The 21,328-nt window shown below is 39.0% G+C and overlaps 3 protein-coding genes across 4 annotated transcripts; 2 read left to right on the top strand and 1 right to left on the bottom strand.

Annotated features, from left to right (window-relative positions):
• The first annotated feature begins 355 nt into the window (after nucleotides 1-355).
• On the top strand, nucleotides 356-20,037 carry LOC139478393 (lysosomal-associated transmembrane protein 4A-like). 2 transcript variants are annotated; one of them, XM_071260835.1, is made up of 7 exons: nucleotides 356-559; nucleotides 10,503-10,674; nucleotides 13,664-13,740; nucleotides 15,945-16,073; nucleotides 16,790-16,885; nucleotides 17,488-17,589; nucleotides 17,792-20,037. In XM_071260835.1, exons 1-7 carry the CDS (start codon nucleotides 458-460, stop codon nucleotides 17,870-17,872), a joined length of 759 nt encoding a protein of 252 aa, XP_071116936.1. In that variant the 5' UTR covers nucleotides 356-457; the 3' UTR covers nucleotides 17,873-20,037. The 2 variants fall into 2 exon arrangements, with proteins under 2 accessions (XP_071116936.1, XP_071116935.1); XM_071260834.1 differs by having other exon boundaries at nucleotides 358-559; nucleotides 17,789-20,037.
• On the top strand, nucleotides 4,845-6,532 carry LOC139479901 (uncharacterized). The gene is made up of 2 exons (XM_071262820.1): nucleotides 4,845-5,298; nucleotides 6,381-6,532. The coding sequence occupies exons 1-2, from the start codon at nucleotides 4,845-4,847 to the stop codon at nucleotides 6,530-6,532; spliced, it is 606 nt and encodes a 201-aa protein (XP_071118921.1).
• Nucleotides 6,160-9,954, bottom strand: LOC139479900 (uncharacterized). The gene is made up of 3 exons (XM_071262819.1): nucleotides 9,771-9,954; nucleotides 8,312-8,499; nucleotides 6,160-7,160 (listed from the first exon to the last, which is right to left on the bottom strand). The coding sequence occupies exons 1-3, from the start codon at nucleotides 9,952-9,954 to the stop codon at nucleotides 6,819-6,821; spliced, it is 714 nt and encodes a 237-aa protein (XP_071118920.1). The 3' UTR covers nucleotides 6,160-6,818.
• Nucleotides 20,038-21,328: the final 1,291 nt, after the last annotated feature.

Consider the following 21,328-nt stretch of genomic DNA (forward strand, 5'->3'; position numbering starts at 1 on the left):
ATGACAATAATTATGTATCTATCTATTCAACCATTCAGCGACCTTTATAAAGACTAGTACATGTTGTATGACGTGTCCCTGCAATATACACACAAATAAGCGACACGAGTACTGTGTACATGGGCTCAAGTGATGCATTCAGTCAGTGTTCTCATTATGCTGTGTGGGACCGCGTTGCACACTATGTTTAGAAAATATTCCGCAAGGCAGTGTATTTTATTTCGTTGCTACAACTACAGAGATTATAATGTCAACATTTGCATATCTGTAAAAATATGTCAATGACGAATATTAAGTGATAGTGTTCGCGTACAAACACAATTAATATTGGGACTATTTCTATGTCGCGTAGAGATATCAATATCTAGAAACAGGAAGTGCCGCCATTAACTGTAAAAGTGAAATACGTTGTCAGCTGTGCGTGAAAACAAACTTGTTTTCACACCTATACTTCTCAATGATGCGACTCAAGTTTGACCAAAGCGATCCCCAGTCGTATCGCTGTTGTATCTGCTGCCATGTCAAGACTGGTACCATTCTCCTTGGCTTGTGGAACTTGGTCAGTTTTCTCGTTTCGTTTTGTGTTACAACGACTTACCTAATGTAATCATCAACAAAAGCCTATATCCGTGTTGCGATTTTGATAGATAACATGCCGCCTCTAACCTCTAGATATCCGTTCCAAGTTCACTGATAGGCCCCACTGTTACGGTGGTATTTAATATTTATATTTGACAATAATTGTGGGTTGTGTAAATTGTAACGTCGATTGGATCTAATGGACTAATGACATGAAACCATCGAACAAGATCTTGCTTCCGGCAGGTCTACATCACAGGTCCCTGGATATATATATGGGTCCGGTGTTTCAGTAATATGACTAGCTTGCTTTGGGGGCCTGTGGTCCACGCTGAAAGTACTAACAATCAGTTTGACATTGTTTTGTTGTGACTCGTTATGTTTCTCCATGGGTATCAAGGACATGACACATCTAACTAGGGTCACCGTCCTACACTCACTCACTCTCTGTGTAGGGTTACATGTCTAATTCTGAACTCTTAAAGGATCTGCGAATTGTGGATTCAAATCCCAGATTCTCCCTGAGTTGTTTATGTGCCTTGGTTTATCTTAAGATGTATATATACTCGGACCCCATGGTACCGCGGCATTCATCGTATCGCGGCATTTGTGATTTCCGATAGTTCACGCGGGACGCGCCTCTTAGCGGCTGTCTATTAATGCAAATCAGTAACCAGGAAGTGCTCACTTCGTAAACAATTTCAATTTCCTCGGAATGTTCCCTCTGCTGTAAGCATGGTAAGTAAGGAGTTATTAATCCGTTGATACATATTTCTGGTATCTGTTGTAATATTGCCTTACCCCCATCTATCAATGGCCAACGATATAACCCGCAGTTCCCCAAGTAAACTTTCTCTATCGACCTGAACTGGTCATCTGCATATTCAGGGCGACTAATGAGGTAACGGAAGTTACGTAGTCCGCACATTTTTTCCCGCTCTGTGCTAAGAAACTATTGGGAGATCATAAGGGCCATAATGCCAAACTTAGAAATACGTTCTTCACTAGTAACCAAAAGATAAATACATACTTTGGGCATACTAGGAGTGCTTTTTATATATTTATTGTTGACTTTTAACATTTTTCCATTTTGTGACAAATTATTGTCATCCAATTTTTAAAAAATAATCTTAAAATATCATTTCTGATATTTTGATGTTGACTTATAAAAATATTTTTCTCTTACTTTTCGGTAAGTATGCATTGAATACCTATTGCTGATAACACATTTAGAATTTTACTTGTGCTGTCTTTGCACTTGTCTGGACAAATCAATGATGTCCTGCATGATCATACCAAGTGGTTGGTAGAATTATGTCCACTTTTTGTCCAATTCGGACCTCCATACACAACTTTTCTCTGTACCGCGATACGATGGAGTTCCCTCCCTTCTCAAACAGAGCGCGAGGCCCGGCTTTTACTCGGAGCTACTAATGTAAATAATGAACTTTTATCAGTAAAATATGCATTGTTTGATAACATGAATGATATCTGATACAGAGAACACGAATAAACATAAAGGTTAGTGAGTGCATTTTGTTCCGTTTGGCGTACATGACAAGTACCGTGATACCCCGAGGTTGCAGGCTACAACCTGTGATCCTGGCTTTTACTTAGAGGTGATAAACACCTATGACCTTTCTTCCCTCATAAGCGAACGGCGACATGCAGTCACAGGGTCCAACTGTCAAGACATGACCTACAGGCTTGTTATGATGACAGGCCATATCTGGACTGTCGGATCCAACTGCCATCTCTGGTTGCAGTGGAGGCTGTAGATCTATGTAATCTCGAACATAAGATAAAAGAAAGTAAGGCGAAACCGCATTATCGGTGGTTTGTGAAGGCAGCTAACTCAGTTTGCCTAATCGAAAGTTTCGAGGTGGGCCAACACTCGAAACTAAACGCACCTGTTGTTGAGAATATGTACTACGTAAATAAACCTGCATTACGAACTGCTATTTTGTCTATTTAAAATAAGTATTATGACTTATAATTGGATAAGAATGTACAAATGTACAATACAGCAAAACTCACTTCTACGAACATCGCCAAACTAGGTCGTGTGGTCATTAATAGTCATGAGTTATTCTTTTAATGGAACAAGTTCTCGGAAAAGTTTGAGGCTTGTATCATGTCCGGGATCAATTCAAGTGTGGACGTATTTTCAGGCTTATATCGTCACCAAAACTTACGATTAGATTGGTGTATTATACTGGAAAAAGTAGAATGAGTGGTATTGCCTCTGTAAATTTAATTTGAGGTAGATCTAAGTTTCTTGCTTTGTAACTATTTTTGCAAAACTAGTGTGGTCAGCTATGATGACATTATTCAAACTTCAAAGACTTTGTGTGCCTTTCGTGGAATTAACGTCACACTAAATAATTTATAAAGATATTTCCCATCAATATTACAAAACCAGAATAATATATAATGTCACATACCCATGCAAAGTAAGGACAAATGTGAGCCCACTAGCCTAAATGACTTAGTCAACCCAATGAAGCACAGTGATTTACAAATGTGGGCCCACCTGTTTCGATCACTATTAGACGGGAACAATGTGGGCCCACATTTTAGAAAATGGTTATCAGCACTAAACCAATCTTAGAAGATGTGCGGATGGAAACATAAATACATAATGCATTCAATCATTTAATTAAGACTATGTTTTACCTTAGGCATAACCTGGGCATTTAATAGCTGGACCAACAACGTACAGCGTGGGTGACACCATTTCTCGCAAATATGAAAACAACAGAGATAGCTCCCGTTTGAAATTAGATTGACCTCCCTTTCCCAATATGAACCACTGACAATGCGGTTTCGCCGAAAGTAATTTCCTCTTTTCATCTAATATATCTGTTCATGACTCTACTTCTTAGATTGACAAATTATCATATTATAGCGACATTCACACATTCTCTTCAGAGTTACATCCCTTGTATATAAATCTATAAATAACAAGCAACAAAGGGTAAGATTGGTACTTGAAATGAGTGTTCATTCTTAAAAATACTTTCTCATGTATGTCTGAGCAATTTCTCAGTTTCACTCAATAGTTCACGCTTTCACCTGACAAGTTCAGTTTCACCATTCAACTTAGTTGGCGACACTTTAAAACTGGTTAGTTGTGATGTTACTATGGTTGTGCTGTTCATACTAGTCCCAGAGTTCATCATATTCCTAGAACTTCTTGCCGCTCCTTTGGCTTCTTGGAGACTCGTCTCTCCAGCAGCCCATCTGCGAGAAGTCACATCTGCAGCGGGATGAGGTCTGCTTCTTCTTTCAGGAAAGGCACTAATGTGTAGAACGGGAGGTTTTTACGGCCAGCTCTCTGGTTTAGGCGATAGTGCCATGCCTCAAAGTTGTCGTTGGTTCAGACTGCAACACCAAACATTGATCAGGGAGAGATCTTCCAAGTAGTGCTTTGGATCTAGGTCACCTCGAAGTGGGTGCAGAGGCCCTTTAATTCTCTGGTAGTGGCGGTGACCCAAATGTAGACTTGGTCAACGCAAAGACTGGAGGAGGGTGAAAGAAATTAATACTGATCTCCATAGTATTACTACAGAAATTTTATCTGTATTCCATATACAATTGTTACACATACAAGATTACCCAAATTTTATCTTTATTCATAGTTCATGATATTCTGTGTCCTCATTTTCAAGTGAACACCTCACACAAGCGTAACCAATGTGATGCTACACCCATGTGAATGTGTTGCCATTAAAATTGCCTTATATAAAACTGTATGACATTGTTTTCCATGTACAAGATTACATACTAAACTGTGTATGAAATTACTGAATTTTGTGTGTGCGAGGCGTACAGGATTACCGCAACCTGCAGTGATGTAACTGCAGTACTCTTCAACATGGTGAGTGTGGTGGAATGTACATTACCATGACTACCATCCCCATCCCCATCCCAGCTATATGTATAGGTTCTGTTGGAAATGATCAACTATTGTTATGAAAGAGATGGACACAAGTTGTGAAGTGGGTCGAAAGGGGTTTTACCACCATTTCAATATTTTCCATTGAAGCATTGCCTGCATTCATTGGTACTAACTTATCAAGGCAGAGATCCACAAAGTACATGTCTTCCCTTCTTGCTCCAGACACAATCTAAACTTACTGAAGGCTGGGCATCATGGGCTTCAGTATCAAATAGTAGTTTTAGATGTTGAACCATCCCAAATGGCCTTACCCATTGCTAAAGGGGCATTCACACGGTACAACTAGTTGTATACAATTTGTTGCATGCAACTAGTTGCACGAACTGAAGTTGTATACAACTCACCATTCACACGGCGGCGAGTTGCATACAACTCGGATCTCGCGAGATCTCAATTTTTAAGACGATGTTTACATTACGTCATGGCGTCTGCGTATGACTCTGATAGCGATGACGATATACTTGAGATTGCCACAGTTGCGTTGCTTGCGGATTGTTCACAAGTTAGAACCAAGCGGTCATGTTGGGTGAGGCCATGGATTGCTAGACGAGGGCAATTTGGAGCATACAGCGCTCTTTTGGCGGAGCTCGAAGCCGAGGATACAAAGGCCTTCTCCAATTTTCTTCGCATGAACAAGTCAAGCTTCACCGATCTCCTAGATCGCGTGTCACCTCTTATTGCCAAAACGGACACCCCCATGCGTGATGCCATTCCACCTGGTGAGAAGTTGGCCATTACTCTCCGCTATCTAGCCACCGGTAAGTATACTCTTGCGAAAAGAGATCTATTGTTTACCCGTGATCAGCTGTTATTGAAGGGCAAGGACACGATGAACAGGCAATACTCCTCACATTGTACAATGGATAATCGTTTGTTATACATCAACGGAATAAGTGTGTGAGGAGCTTTGAACGAGGGTCTAACTGTGTGCCCGCCCGCCAGCTTTTCGTATATGTTATTGTATCTGTTACGTTACCTAAAGGAAAGATTAGGCCAATCACTACCTCCAACAAACACATTGCTACATCTCATCATACCAGTAAATAGGCAAACGGTAAAACTGAGTATGGGTGAATGAGAATGCTTGATTTTCCACTGTAAGTCTATTATCTTTAATGTATTGCCATAGAAAACATAAACGCTCATTTTGAAGATGAATTGTATTTATTTTGTACATGTTCAGGTATATTTCATCAATGTGAAGTATCTGTTTTGAAATATAAAAACGTTAAGTGCTGACAATTTCTTCTTCGCACAATTGATCACATACAGCTTTATTATTTCAAAATATTTTTCTTATTACATTTTACTCAATTAATTTATTCAAAACCCACAAACAATTCTTTATTTGACACAAATACATAGGCACTCTAAATTGGCATGTTAATATTTAGAGACACAACCACCATCTTTGGCATTTACATTCTCATTCTTGGTCTGTTACTTAGAATTAATTAATTAGAAATGTTAGTTAGAATTAATGTTGTTTTTATTCTATTAAAAAAATCATTACAAGTTCAGATCATTACATATTTTTATCAATTATTATTCTGAACTGTATATATCAAAGTGATAAAATAATTGACACAAGTGTGTAAATAACCAGATGCCATGAAACAGTTTCATTTACATTTGTTATTGATTCAAAGATGTGAAAATTAGTACATATGTACTAAATGAAGTGGGTATGCAATTGTAAATGATATAATAATTGATTTAATTTTAAATTCTACTTTGTAATGATCTTTTTATTGGGTGGTAATGTTATCTCCAAGATTGAGTGATGCTATAATGATAATCTATGAATACATATTTTTATGGGTTTTTTAATTTTCAACAGGAGATAGTTACAAGTCACTGGAGTATCTATACAGAATACCAAGCAACACAATATGTGGATTTATTCCTCATGTCTGCCAAGCGATTTATGACTCATTGAAGGATGATTACCTGAAGGTATTGTTGATATTTTTATTAAAAATTATTTCCTGAAAGCAAAGTTTATTTAAACAATGTAAATAGCATAGGCACCAGTTGACAACCTGGTCTTTTTTGTGTGTACAGTTTCAAGAAAGAGTACTTTAGATATGGTCTGGACAAACACACCACTATGTACAGAGTCAAAGTAAAAATTGTTGCCATGGAAACAGGATTTTTTTAACATCCTAATTGACAAATTGCACCACATCATCCCCTGATTAATACAACAAGGTTTGGTCAAAACTCTCACGTTTTTCAAATTGTGCATCATAAATAACCTCTAAATAACAGTTTCACTTCAGTTGTCTAACTGAGCTTCAAAAATTAATTGTTGTATTTTTATTTTTAATTCTTGTCTCTTTCTGTCATTGGTGACATTTGATAATTCACTAGCTATGTATTTAGCAAACAACATGTCCCCGTTATTCTCTTTTGCTGCCCTTCTTTGCTCAAGTGATTTCAGTGTTTGCAGAACTTGGGTTTGCAAACTGTTATTGTCTGAGCGCCTTGCTTTCTTGATTGGTGTTGACTCTGCCAGGGGCAGAGGAGGGCAGTCTTCTGTATCCATTGGACTTGTCAACAAACTGTCAGAGGCGCTGCTTTGCTCCTGTTCATCTGTATCTTGTCTCTCTGAGCTGTTCTGCAAATTTAAGGTTCCAATGTTATCCATTATTTTTTATTTCCAATTTCAGGTTCCAACCACAGAACAGGAATGGGCAAACATAAGTCAGGGATTCTGTGACAAGTGGCAATTCCCACACTGTATAGGAGCACTGGATGGGAAACACATTGCCATTCGGGCTCCTACAAACTCTGGATCATTGTATTACAATTATAAAAATTTCTTCAGCATTGTTTTGTTGGCCCTTGTTGATGCAAATTATAAGTTTATTTATGTTGACATAGGAGCCAATGGAAGAGCCAGTGGTGCAGGTATATTTGCAAACTCCTCATTGTATGCAGCTATGGAGAACAATACTCTGAACGTACCACCCCCTTCCCCCCTTGCTGGACGCCAAGAACCTGTGCCCCATGTCATTGTTGGGGATGATGCTTTCCCACTAAAGACATATATCATGAAACCATTTCCCTTTAGAGATACCACAGAGGACAAAAAGGTCTTCAATTATCGTCTTTCTAGAGCTAGGCGTGTCTCTGAAAATGCATTTGGCATACTTGTAAACAGATTTGCGGTATTTCAAAGAACTATTACTGTTGAACCTGAAAATGGCATTAAGATTGTTATGGCATCTGTGGCTCTTCACAACTTTCTTCGCACAAAATGTGACAATGTATACACAGAATCAAATAGCACTGATATTGCTGTTGTAAGAGACAGTAGAGCAACATCACTTGTCCAGCAAGGGGGAAACAGAAACACTGCCAATGCAAGAACTGTCAGAGAGGAATTTGCAGAATATTTTTCTACAAATGGTCAGGTTCAGTGGCAATGGGACCATGTCATCTAAAGTTATATTTATAATACCCTTTACCTATAGTACCACAAGTACAGATGTAGACAGTTCTTTAATTTCATGGTCATTCATATGTTCCCACTTCAACAACAGTACAAATAGTACAATCTTTTCATTTGAATGAGTGAGTGAGTATGCTTTTATGCCGATTTTAGCAATATTCCAGCAATATCACACATTGTACCCATGTCAAGAATAGAACCCGGGTCTTCGGCGTGACAAGCGAACGCTTTAACCACAAGACCGCCCTCATTTGAATGAATTTGATCAACAAAATAATGATAATGATAAATATGCCTATTTTCATGACACCAACCATGTTGTTTACTGTGTTCTTTTGATGAACCTGCCTCCTGAGGAATGGATCCAGAAGTTGGAACCATTCCCATGTAGAAACATAGACCTCGTCAGTCCCTGCTCCACTCTTCTTGGACAGGGTCTCCTTCCTCAGCTCCTTACCATAGTATGTTCGTAAGGTAGAAATTTTAGTTGGGACTTGATCAACTAGAAGAGACATACATATTGTCATATAAGTATCAAATGCTGGAAACAAGAAAGTGATGGATAGTTGGATTCTTTTACAATGTTTACTGATGAAGTGGATGTAATTCAATATTACATTTAGGGACTGAATTTATTAAGTTTAAGATACACAACACAGAGCAATTTAGGTTTATTACATAAGAACATAAATAAACATGAACTTGAGTTGGAAAATTAGTGTGAACAATGTGATAACATTATAGAACTGTGTGGAATTAACATAATGATTGATTACACACATACACATGACAAAGTAAGACTATTTGTAAGACTGTTATTTGGAATATGCTCATGTACTTTATGATCATGTCTGAAAGTCATCATGGAAATATATGTCTACTTGAAGTAACTGTGATATGAATTGTTGCTAATATAATTTAAATGATTTTTGTCTGTATATATGCAGCTGTACAATATGATTGATTGTTAATATTTCTTGTTGTAAATTATTCAGATAAAATATAATTAATCACTGAGCCGGATTACACACATACACATGACAAAGTAAGACTATTTGTAAGACTGTTATTTGGAATATGCTCATGTACTTTATGATCATGTCTGAAAGTCATCATGGAAATATATGTCTACTTGAAGTAACTGTGATATGAATTGTTGCTAATATAATTTAAATGATTTTTGTCTGTATATATGCAGCTGTACAATATGATTGATTGTTAATATTTCATTGTTGTAAATTATTCAGATAAAATATAATTAATCACTGAGCCGGAATATTCCTTATTATTTCATAGAATAACATACTTAAGCGGTCTCTATTCCAACATTAGCATGACATGTATCACTCCAATGGAGCCTCTCGCATATAGGTCAAATAGTGTAAACAGACAGGCGTGGATCGACATTTAAAAAGGTTTGTAATAACATATATCGGCGACTGCACATAGTATGAGATATAGTTTCTCAAATTCAACATCATTTCAATCTGAAACGTACTTCTGATTCATTTTATGTTCGCTGATCTGTCTGAACACGCTCGAAGAGCAGACGCACGTTGTACACACACTATCAATCGCCGAAGTAAGAGGTCAGAGTTCATCACATAAAACAATGAATTAGAAGTATGAAATCGTTATCTGACCCTTCTATGTGTACAAATGTACCAAATTAACAATTTCCGCCTAGTCATCATGCCCGAAAACGAGTACAGCTTCTACAAATGCCGTGTGTTACCAGCTGATACTTCGCATATCGTGTTCATGAATTCTCACCTGTCATCCCATTACCCATCATCTCTGCAATAGAGATGTAGGCTGCTTGTCGGTGTTCCCGCTTGGAATAAAATGGACTGGATACATTCCACAAGCAGTCATGGGACGCATAATAGCCGATAAACCGCTCCGTTTCCACTCTAGACATCTCAACTTTCTTCAAGCGGGACGCTGGGGTCGCCATGATTGTTTACATTTGGAGGTGAAAATATCACGTGATTTGGATACGCGTTTTGATTGGCTGCGTACGTACAACTTGTCGCATGAAAATAGAGCACGTCCTATTCCGTACAACTCACGTCCAACAAGTTGCATGCGTCAAAAGTTGGACCGACTTGCCCGTTCACACGATGCAATGTGTTGCATGCAACAAATTGTATACAACTAGTTGTACCGTGTGAATGCCCCTTAAGCAGTGTTAGCAACAAGCGCTTATGGACTAAGAGAGATAACTCTAGATATTGGAAGTGATAACGAATGTCAACAGTGTCAGTAGGTTGGGGAAATTTTAATGTTGGTAAGTGATAGAATGTTTGGTAGATGTTACTACATCTGGCTAGGTTGCGAGGATGTAACGGATATATAGAGTCAGCAGTTTGTCTGGATCGTGAATAAACAAGTCATGTTACATGCCGTGATACAAACTTTCAGCAGTTCACCAAATGTGCAGTTGTCAAGTAATGCCGGTATTATTAGGGCCATCATGCTCAAGTGTCATGCACTCTGTTGTAGTTGATGCAGCTGTTCCTCATAGGGATGCTGATTCTGGTGTCCTTCCATCCCGACATTCTGCAACCCAAACAGGGCCTCACCCAAGAGACAGATGGCATCATTGTTGCTGAGACTGGAAGAGACCAGGGCTTCCAGACATACCCATCCTTTGTGAAGAAATCACTTACCAAAGGTTCACATGTTTTTCCTGCTGACAGACTAACGTAGAAATGTGTTAAGATTTGCAATTTCTATGGATCATGGGAGATGATAATTGTTATGTGGCTACATATACCTGATGCGCAGTAGCTGGAAGTGATAATATTAATAAACAAGAATAAGCATGGGGAAGATAGCATCAGTGAGGAAAAGTGTCAATCATACCCAGCCCTGTACAATGCTATATTAACAGTTATCTCCCCCCCCATATGTTGTAAAAATAGGTGGCCTACCTCATGATCACCGTTGCTCTCATCTATGGAGTCGTATGGGTAAGCTTTCCGTGACCTTGACCTTCAACACCAACCAGGGACATCATCTATATTTAGTTTCATCCAATTCCAATCATAAGTGCTAATTTGGACCATGTTTCATAATTTGTTCTCTAGTGATCTTTAAGTTGATCATTTTCATCAGATTACATTCATAAATATCCAAGTCTCCCTCTGCACAAGTTTTTTGTGACACCCATACTGACCTTCAAGGTCATCCAATTATAACTATTTTCAGAAATAGCGCGGGTGTTGTTTGTACCGAGTATTTGCTGGGGACAGTCAGATTAAGCCCTGAAACATATACTTCAGAACAAGTATACACGTACATCAATCTGTGGGCGTACATCACATCTACATGCAATGAAATATGTTTGTTAAAAAATTTAGACAAAGAAAACAATAAAAAATAATAATTTAACAAACAAAAATTGATTAAATAATCAATGTATTAGTGAGTATGCACCTTTAAATTAGACTTAGATTTATACCAAAAATATTATGCCTTGTACCTTTATATAAACAAACAAACATACTTTGTTTACATTTTTATAAATACTGAAATTTTATGATAAAATAATATATTTGGAAATAAATATATCAGATATCTGACAAAATAAAAAATTACAAATACTGTGGACTTTCCACCCCATACTAAATCCTTTGCGATTTCTTTAAATCTTCAATGACTTCCTTTAAATCCTTTCAACATGTCTGTCTTGAGAGAACATGCAGTATTGAATGACAGGAAGTAGCTGTAATATCAGGAAGATACCCTGAGCATTCTGACATGGATTTTTTTTACCAAGAAAATACCAAAAACACCAAAAATGTAGTAAAAAAGAACAAAAGTTAAATATTTCAATACCAAGCTGAACTGAATGAATTTCTTTGAATAAAAGATTAATATGCCAAAAAATTAAAATGTTAAAAGAGTAGTAACAATCTGCACTACAGTATTCATGTTATGTCTGCGCTACAGTATATATGTCATGTCTGCACTACAGTATATATGTCATGTCTGCACTAGAGTATTCATGTCATGTCTGCACTTCAGTATATATGTCATGTCTGCACTACAGTATATATGTCATGTCTGCACTAGAGTATTCATGTCATGTCTGCCCTTCAGTATATATGTCATGTCTGCACTACAGTATATATGTCATGTCTGCACTAGAGTATTCATGTCATGTCTGCCCTTCAGTATATATGTCATGTCTGCACTTCAGTATATATGTCATGTCTGCACTACAGTATATATGTCATGTCTGCACTACAGTATTCATATCATGTCTGCACTTCAGTATATATGTCATGTCTGCACTTCAGTATATATGTCATGTCTGCACTACAGTATATATGTCATGCATGCACTACAGTATTCATATCATGTCTGCACTACAGTATATATGTCATGCATGCACTACAGTATTCATGTTATGTCTGCACTACAGTATTCATGTTATGTCTGCACTACAATATTCATATCATGTCTGCACTACAGTATATATGTCATGTCTGCACTACAGTATATATGTCATGTCTGCACTTCAGTATATATGTCATGTCTGCACTACAGTATATATGTCATGTCTGCACTACAGTATTCATATCATGTCTGCACTTCAGTATGTATGTCATGTCTGCACTTCAGTATATATGTCATGTCTGCACTACAGTATATATGTCATGCATGCACTACAGTATTCATATCATGTCTGCACTACAGTATATATGTCATGCATGCACTACAGTATTCATGTTATGTCTGCACTACAGTATTCATATCATGCATGCACTACAGTATATATGTCATGCATGCACTACAGTATTCATATCATGTCTGCATTACAGTATATATGTCATGCATGCACTACAGTATTCATGTTATGTCTGCACTACAGTATTCATGTCATGCATGCACTACAGTATATATGTCATGCATGCACTACAGTATTCATATCATGTCTGCATTACAGTATATATGTCATGCATGCACTACAGTATTCATGTTATGTCTGCACTACAGTATTCATGTTATGTCTGCACTACAGTATATATGTCATGTCTGCACTACAGTATATATGTCATGTCTGCACTACAGTATATATGTCTGCACTACAGTATATATGTCTGCATTATAGTATATATGTCTGCACTAGAGTATTCACGTCATGTCTGCACTTCAGTATATATGTCATGTCTGCACTTCAGTATATATGTCATGTCTGCACTACAGTATTCACATCATGTCTGCACTACAGTATATATATCATGTCTGCACTACAGTATTCATGTCTGCACTACAGTATATATGTCTGCACTCTAGTATATATGTCATGTCTGCACTACAGTATATATGTCTGCACTCTAGTATATATGTCATGTCTGCACTACAGTATATATGTTTGCACTACAGTATATATGTCTGCACTCTAGTATATATGTCATGTCTGCACTACAGTATATATGTCTGCACTACATTATATATGTCATGTCTGCGCTACAGTATATATGTCTGCACTACAGTATATATGTCATGTCTGCGCTACAGTATATATGTCCTCACTACAGTATATATGTCATGTCTGCACTACAGTATTCATGTCATGTCTGATTGAACTGACGGCGGACTGTGTTTAATGCTGACTCTCCAAGATGACAAACGTTTGTGTTTGTGTGTTTCAGAGGACCTGTGTGTTGGCTATGCCCTGACCGTGGCCTACCTCATGATCACCGTTGCTCTCATCTATGGAGTCGTAAGGGTAAGCTTTCCGTGACCTTGACCTTCAACACCAACCAGTGACATCATCTATATTTAGTTTCATCCAATTCCAATCATAAGTGCTAATTTGTTCTCTAGTGATCTTTAAGTTGATCATTTTCATCAGATTACATTCATAAATATCCAAGTCTCCCTCTACACAAGTTTTTTGTGACACCCTCTTTCATACTGACCTTCAAGGTCATCCAATTATAACTATTTTTAGAAATAGCGCGGGTGTTATTTGTACCGAGTATTTTCTGGGGACAGTCAGATTAAGCCCTGAAACATATACTTCAGAACAAGTATACACGTACATCAATCTGTGGGCGTACATCACATCCACATGCAATGAAATATTTCCTTCCCAGCGTCACCCAAATACATTCAGGGATGGATTATTGGTTATTATATTAGATGTCAATTTTGCACAGCCTTTTTAAGGATGTCATTCAATTGTACAAGCTTTGAAAGCATTTACCTGTGTGTGTGTTAGCAAACATGAATTACGTCTTACTCATAACACACCTATGAGCGCTTCGCATTGTACATAAAACATAGTTAGAAACAAACACATACATGGTAAGTAACTATGCACTCCCTTACTCATTCTTAAATGAAGGTATATAGTGCTGGATTTCTGTATGCCTTAATCTACTGATCTAGTTAGAAACTTGCTGACCTAGTTAAATATTTAAATGGCTGCAATTATATTACTATTTATTGACTCATTTAGATAAATATTAAAACTTTGTCACACTATGACTGATCATACAAATAAGTACGCAGTAACAATATATATATGAAACACATTACTGACCTTTAACATGTTTAAGGATGATCTCAATGATGAAATGTGACACAAAGCAAATGTGGATAGTCAAGGTGTGTAGTGGCTGGTGTGCTGGTTCAATGTAGAGTGTTGAGGAAATATTTCAAACAAGGCCAATCAGGCATAAGCTGACTTAAAGGACCCTAGTACTGGAGTGACCCAAGCCGTCAACCCCCAACACGACCAGCATGAGTTGGCTAAAAGAAAACTCCACACAGAGATGAAGTCATTATTCTGCTGAAAGCAGTGCTGTAGAGTACAGCAGCTGTACAGGTTTATTCAATTTAATGCAACAGTAAAAAGTTAACATCATTTCATTACAAAACTTACAATATATATAGAACACAGAATGTACACAAATAAATACAACATTGCCACACAATACTGGGTGTATTCTTGATGGATCAGGTGTGTATGGGAGATTGGTTGTGTGTGTATGGTTGATTGGTCGTGTGTGTATGGTTGATCGGTGGTGTGTGTATGGCTGATCGGTCTTGTGTGTATGGTTGATCGGTCGTGTGTGTATGGCTGATCGGTTGGGTGTGTATGGTTGATCGGTCAGGTGTGTATGGGAGATCGGTCGTGTGTGTATGGTTGATCGGTCAGGTGTGTATGGCTGATCGGTCAGGTGTGTATGGCTGATCGGTCGTGTGTGTATGGCTGATCCGTCAGGTGTGTATGGGAGATCGGTCAGGTGTGTATGGTTGATCGGTCTGGTGTGTATGGTTGATCAGTCTGGTGTGTATGGTTGATCAGCCAGGTGTGTATGGGAGCTCGGTCTGGTGTGTAAGGTTGATCGGTGAGGTGTGTATGGGAGATCGTTTCGGTGTGTATGGTTGATTGGTCGGCTGTGTATGGTTGATCGGTCAGGTGTGTTTATGGGAGATTGGCCAGGTGTGTATGGGAGATTGGCCAGGTAAGTATGGGAGATCGGTCGTGTGTGTATGGTTGATCGGTCAGGTGTGTATGGGAGATTGGTCGGGTGTGTATGGTTGATCGGTTGGGTGTGTATGGTTGATCGGTTGGGTGTGTATGGTTGATAGGTCAGGTGTGTATGGGAGATCGGTTGGGTGTGTATGGTTGATCGGTCAGGTGTGTATGGGAGATCGGTCTGGTGTGTATGGGAGATCGGTTGGGTGTGTATGGTTGATCGGTCAGGTGTGTATGGTTGATCGGTGAGGTGTGTATGGTTGATGGGTGAGGTGTGTATGGGAGATCGGTTAGGTGTGTATGGGAGATTGGTTAGGTGTGTCACAGATTTGTTTATGCTGTGGTACATGAAACCATCATAGACCTACAACCTATATTTTAGCTGTTGTACATGAACTGTCACTGACCCATGACTGTTGTTTATGCTGTTGTACATGTTCCAGACCCGGCCTGGCTACCTGATGCCATTCTTCTGCCTGCAAGTGTTTGACTTCTGTCTCAATTGCCTCACGGTGGTCGGCTACTTCACCTACGCCCCCAACATCAAGTTCTGGATCAGAGAACAAGGACTGGTCAGTACTGCTGGTGAACAAATAGCAATAACTATTTGGACAACATGGCTTTGAATGTGCTACATCACCCTTTCCTAACATGGAGTTGACATACTGTGGGATAAATGTAATATACTGTGGGATAAATGTAATATACTGTGGGATAAATGTAATATACTGGTATCTGACGTAGAAGTTACTTTACATTGATCATTGCTTCTGTTGTGTAACAGATGGACTTCTTTTCATGACATCTATTGATAACAAGCTAACCGTGCTGTTGTAAATGCATTGTGTTATCATGGTCGTATATATGTTGATAACATTAACAGGCTAACCGTGCTGTTGTAACTGAGTTGTGTTATCATGGTCGGTATATGTTGATACCAGGCTAACCGTGCTGTTGTATCTGAGTTGTGTTATCATGGTCGGTATATGTTGATAACAGGCTAACTGTGCTGTTGTATCTGAGTTGTGTTATCATGGTAGATATATGTTGATAACAGGCTAACCGTGCTGTTGTATCTGAGTTGTGTTATTATGGTTGGTATATGTTGATAACAGGCTAACTGTGCTGTTGTATCTGAGTTGTGTTATCCTGGTCGATATATGTTGATAACAGGCTAACCATGCTGTTGTATCCGAGTTGTGTTATCATGGTCGGTATATGTTGATAACAGGCTAACCGTGCTGTTGTATCTGAGTTGTGTTATCATGGTCGGTATATGTTGATACAGGCCAACTTCCCTGGGATGGACCGTGTGTTGGAGATGAACTCAGACTGGCTGATGCTGGTTTTCATCACAATCTTCATCATCATTCTCTGCATCAAGGTGAGCGAGACAAATGTGGAAACTGCCATGTATCAGTATTAACATCTTGAAAAACTAGTCACTTTGTGAGGGGGATTATATTTCATCTGACATGATAATATGTTTTCCAAATTTACAAGGCAAAGTTTTTCACAATGATGTTGACAATGACTTGTGCTGTACTTAAGTGACCAGTTGAGTCGCTGTCAGTTGTACCCAGTGGCGGCAGCTCAGATCGGAAGTTAAGGTTCCAATGTGATTTTGTGGGAAATGTGTAAAACTAGAATAGAGTAGTCCGTGTTAGCTGTCTGTGTGCGGGCCTCCTGGTTTTACTCTCCCGTGAGCACCAGGTTTGTTGCTTGTCATTTAACACAACGAATGAGTTGGGTTGTCAGGCTTCTGTTGTAACTTAGCTGATCAGAACAACTCTGCTGCTGTAAACATGTTTCAAATATCAGAACAACTAGGCTGCTGTAAACAGGTTTCAAATATCAGAACAACTAAGCTGCTGTAAACATGTTTCAAATATTCTTGGATCAACTTGTTTGGGAGTGCTCCTTACACTCACATTTTATACATTGAGGAAAATCGTGCAGAAAAACTAACAGTCTGCTGTGTTGCAGGCGTACCTGATCGGCGTGGTGTGGGCCTGCTACAAGTATCTGCAGATGCGACATGCCTCAAGGACCATGGTCCGTGAATACAACGTGGACCCAGACACAGAGGTAAGAGACTCAGGATTGTACAAGCTTTTCCATTGTACCGATAGCTTTAGGATTACAGTGACATTTCATTAAACTCTGATCTATGACTCATTAAGTCATGCTTTACTCTCCATGTCAAGGTCACACAAATCCCTCATCTTGAAGTCAGTTCTGATGTACATGGTCGAATGGTTCAATTGTGATGTTGTGTTTATTGCAGCAGATGCTTCTTCCCCCCAAGTATGAGGATGCCATCAAGATGCCCATCGACCCCAACATGCCACCCCCCTACACAGCCAACTAAACTGTGTTTCCCTTCACAGTCCAATCATAGAACCGGGCCTCAACTTGCTTTGAGATGCAGAAGGGATTATTATCGGGTATATAAACAATGTTTTTATTCATTTCTAGTTCATATATAGGTTTTAATTGCCCGGATCTTATGAAATTGGATTTCAACGATGTATGTTAAACTGTGAAGCGAGGGGTATTGTATTTTTGTGGGTATAGTTTGTGGGTATTTTATGAGGCAATCAATTGTTGATGTGATTTTGTGGTTATTGATACAATGGGGGATTTTTGAAATTTTGTATTCAAGCAAAATGTATTTTAGTGATTTTGGTTACACTTCACTTGTTGCTTGTGGCACAGGCAGTTACCATGGTTACAGTTGTAGTCGTTACCATGGTTACTAACCTACTAACTACCTAACCTGGGCTTTCACAATAATGTAAACAATATTCATCAAAAACATCTTAGCATTAAGTTAGTTTGTTGTAATTTAGAATATATTTCACCGAGTACAATACTGTCTCTTTCTAACTGTGCCTTTCGAGCGTATATGTGCACAACCACTCGCATGTTTTTATGCATAATGTTTGAGAACCAAGGCTAATTCACACAGAGGATAGCTTCGTTTGTAATATTTTTGTAACATTAAGGTCTCTTGAGATTGCAGCAACTGACAGTATGAGGTGTATTTTCTTCATCGTTTTCTCAGCACTACTTCTAGATATCATGATGGTGGGGGTGGGGGGGGGGATGTTGTAGAACTGTCCTAGCGATGCTTCAGCTGTTGTATATATTTGTAGCCTGTGTTGTCAAACAGAAGGCCTGTCCTCTTAGTGTTCAGACTGACTAAACGCAATGACTTTGTCAGACTTAAAAATAAAATATTTTATGTGATTGACCTTTCGAGATTTATTTTTTTGAAAAGTTGTCATTTGTAAAGTATAACACAAAACAGGATTGAATTTATGATGTGGGGTTCCATGTTTTAGATGTAAATGGGCTCTTATTGCCTGACTGAGATTCATGTATTGTGAATTACCGTATATCGCTGTGTATAAGGAGACCCCACGTATAAGACGACCCCCCCTGTACACGCCTTCAAAATCAACCCAAAATCCTATACTCCGTGTATTAGGCGACCGGGAATGAATCACATCACAAGTCTGACTGATATAGAAGATTTAACGTGCGCTTTCCGACTGATGAGTATTTCGCACACATCACAAGTGCGCACACAAACCTTATATATGCAATAAAAATATGTTTATCTTGAGTTGTTTTTTTTCTACAATGATAGGTCGCATGTGTAACTCCAGCACACGTCGCCATTTTGTTTTTACACGGTACGACACCAAATTGGTGCCCGTAAAATAAAATTCATTTATGAAGTAATAACATATAAGGACAATGGTGAGTAATTTAATCGCCAATTAACTATGTTGTAACTAACTAGGCTTATGTTTGCTTCACATTCAGCGTGTTTATTGCACAATCACTTGTACACACCGTCTCCAACACTTGTTAATACAACTGTAAAAACAGCGTGAATTGATTTCAGCTTCACCGGTTATCACATTTTAGGTCACATGTGCAATATGCAAATGCTTACCGGTAATTCCGGCTCTCTGTTAGGATGTTGATTGCTTTACCGTGTCAGGTGGTTTGACAATCTGCATCGAGGCGAGGGTCATTTCAACTTTATTTGCAGAAATTATTAAACTTTATTCAAGGAAAAGAGATACAAATCATGTTTATGTATGGAAATAGTTATTGTAACAGTTATTTAGGACGAAATGCGAAGTTTTTTTGTCAAATGCTGGGCTGGCTATCGGACGCCGGTTGACATCGCCAGTGGAACAAAATGTGAGATCTTTGACTCCGTGTATAAGACGACCCCCCTTCTTAGCTCCCTCATTTTAGGTACGAAAAACTCGCCTTATACACAGCGATATACGGTAACCAACTGGTTCTAGTTTTCGTCCATGATAACTTAAAGTATCAGCAAATCGGTGAACTCTGAAGGAAGATTGGAACAGTATTGTGCTTCTTTTGTTCGTGTGAGGGATAAAAATCTAATCTGGATTTTTTTGGACTGGGAACGTGTGGTGCTCTTCCTTAATGTATGAAAAGTATTGTGACTTATTGTGACATACAGAAATAAAATCTCTTATTCTCAAACAGACTTGTTGTAACAAGATTGATGGAGTACTTCTGGTTTGTCTGGAGTCGGGGGAAGATTTCCAGGCTGCCATCATATAGTTGGAATGTTGCCAAGTGCAGAGTCAAACAACAAACACCCAGAGACATCCTCAGCTATCCAGTATACTACATCTCCATTTTTAGCTCACCTGACTGAAAGGGAAGTGATGTTGTGTCCTGTCCTGTGTGTCAGGTCTTTGTTCCCCACCATGGGTGGTCCGGTGTCTGGTGTCCTGTGTCCTGTCCTGTGTGTCAGGTCTTTGTTCCCTACCATGGGTGGTCCGGTGTCTGGTGTCCTGTGTCCTGTCCTGTGTGTCAGGTCTTTGTTCCCTACCATGGGTGGTCCGGTGTCTGGTGTCCTGTGTCCTGTCCTGTGTGTCAGGTCTTTGTTCCCCACCATGGGTGGTCCGGTGTCTGGTGTCCTGTGTCCTGTCCTGTGTGTCAGGTCTTTGTTCCCCACCATGGGTGGTCCGGTGTCTGGTGTCCTGTGTCCTGTCCTGTGTGTCAGGTCTTTGTTCCCTACCATGGGCCGTCTGGTGCCTGGTGTCCATCATTCATCCTGAACGTCTCAGAAACCAGGAGGCCAATGAAGCTGAAACTTCATCTATTTGATCCATCCAATGATGCCCCCAATTGGAGTTTCAAATCTCATTTTCAAGATGGCTCCTCCAGCAGCCATATTGTAAAGTGTGTTTTAGTAGTGGGGTTCAACATATGTGAACAACCATGAGATGAGGGACCTGATGTGTGAAAAATCACATTTTGACTTTTCATTATAAACTTGACCTATGAAGTTGACACAGCACAATTGTATCCTAGCAACCATAACGTCCCTTGTCTCCTGGTGGGTGACATGTATGTTCCATATGTTTGAAAACATGTCAAGATTCATGATTCAAGAAAGCTTTGATATGAAAACACACAATGCTGGGAAGTTGAATCATTTCATTTCAGCAAAGACACAAGGTGAAACAAGTTAACATGTCCTGCTTGACTGGGGAGCACGCGCCACCCACACCATGTTCATATGCAGTGTAAGTGCCAGTGAGGAGGTGGGACATTTCTGGTTAAGGCCACAACACAGATAGCATCATGTTGACAAGCAAAGTGTCATTTTTAGCAAGTGTACCTTAGTAATTGAGATTCAATATCATTCCACTTGTTGCACAGTTCGGTACAGAGGCTGCCGTCTTTGTTAGCTTCCATGCACAGATCCAGATAAGATATTGAATGTGGCCGCCATGGAGTCCTCTCTTCAAACAGTCAACCA

Source organism: Haliotis cracherodii, unplaced genomic scaffold, assembly GCF_022045235.1.
Source record: "Haliotis cracherodii isolate W230 unplaced genomic scaffold, xgHalCrac1.p SCAF_4, whole genome shotgun sequence".
Classification (NCBI taxonomy): Eukaryota; Metazoa; Mollusca; class Gastropoda; order Lepetellida; family Haliotidae; genus Haliotis; species Haliotis cracherodii.

What these genes read in the sequence shown, in the direction of transcription:
- LOC139478393 (XM_071260834.1), top strand. Translation starts at nt 458, where the DNA reads ATGATGCGACTCAAGTTTGACCAAAGCGATCCCCAGTCGTATCGCTGT. An exon ending in TCCTTGGCTTGTGGAACTTG is followed by an intron (nt 560 to 10,502) that starts GTCAGTTTTCTC and finishes ACTCTGTTGTAG; the next exon opens with TTGATGCAGCTGTTCCTCAT. An exon ending in TCATCATTCTCTGCATCAAG is followed by an intron (nt 16,886 to 17,487) that starts GTGAGCGAGACA and finishes GCTGTGTTGCAG; the next exon opens with GCGTACCTGATCGGCGTGGT.
- LOC139479901 (XM_071262820.1), top strand. Translation starts at nt 4,845, where the DNA reads ATGCAACTAGTTGCACGAACTGAAGTTGTATACAACTCACCATTCACA. An exon ending in TCTCCGCTATCTAGCCACCG is followed by an intron (nt 5,299 to 6,380) that starts GTAAGTATACTC and finishes AATTTTCAACAG; the next exon opens with GAGATAGTTACAAGTCACTG.
- LOC139479900 (XM_071262819.1), bottom strand. Translation starts at nt 9,954, where the DNA reads ATGGCGACCCCAGCGTCCCGCTTGAAGAAAGTTGAGATGTCTAGAGTG. An exon ending in GATGGGTAATGGGATGACAG is followed by an intron (nt 8,500 to 9,770) that starts GTGAGAATTCAT and finishes TGTCTCTTCTAG; the next exon opens with TTGATCAAGTCCCAACTAAA. An exon ending in AGAACACAGTAAACAACATG is followed by an intron (nt 7,161 to 8,311) that starts GTTGGTGTCATG and finishes TTAAATTTGCAG; the next exon opens with AACAGCTCAGAGAGACAAGA.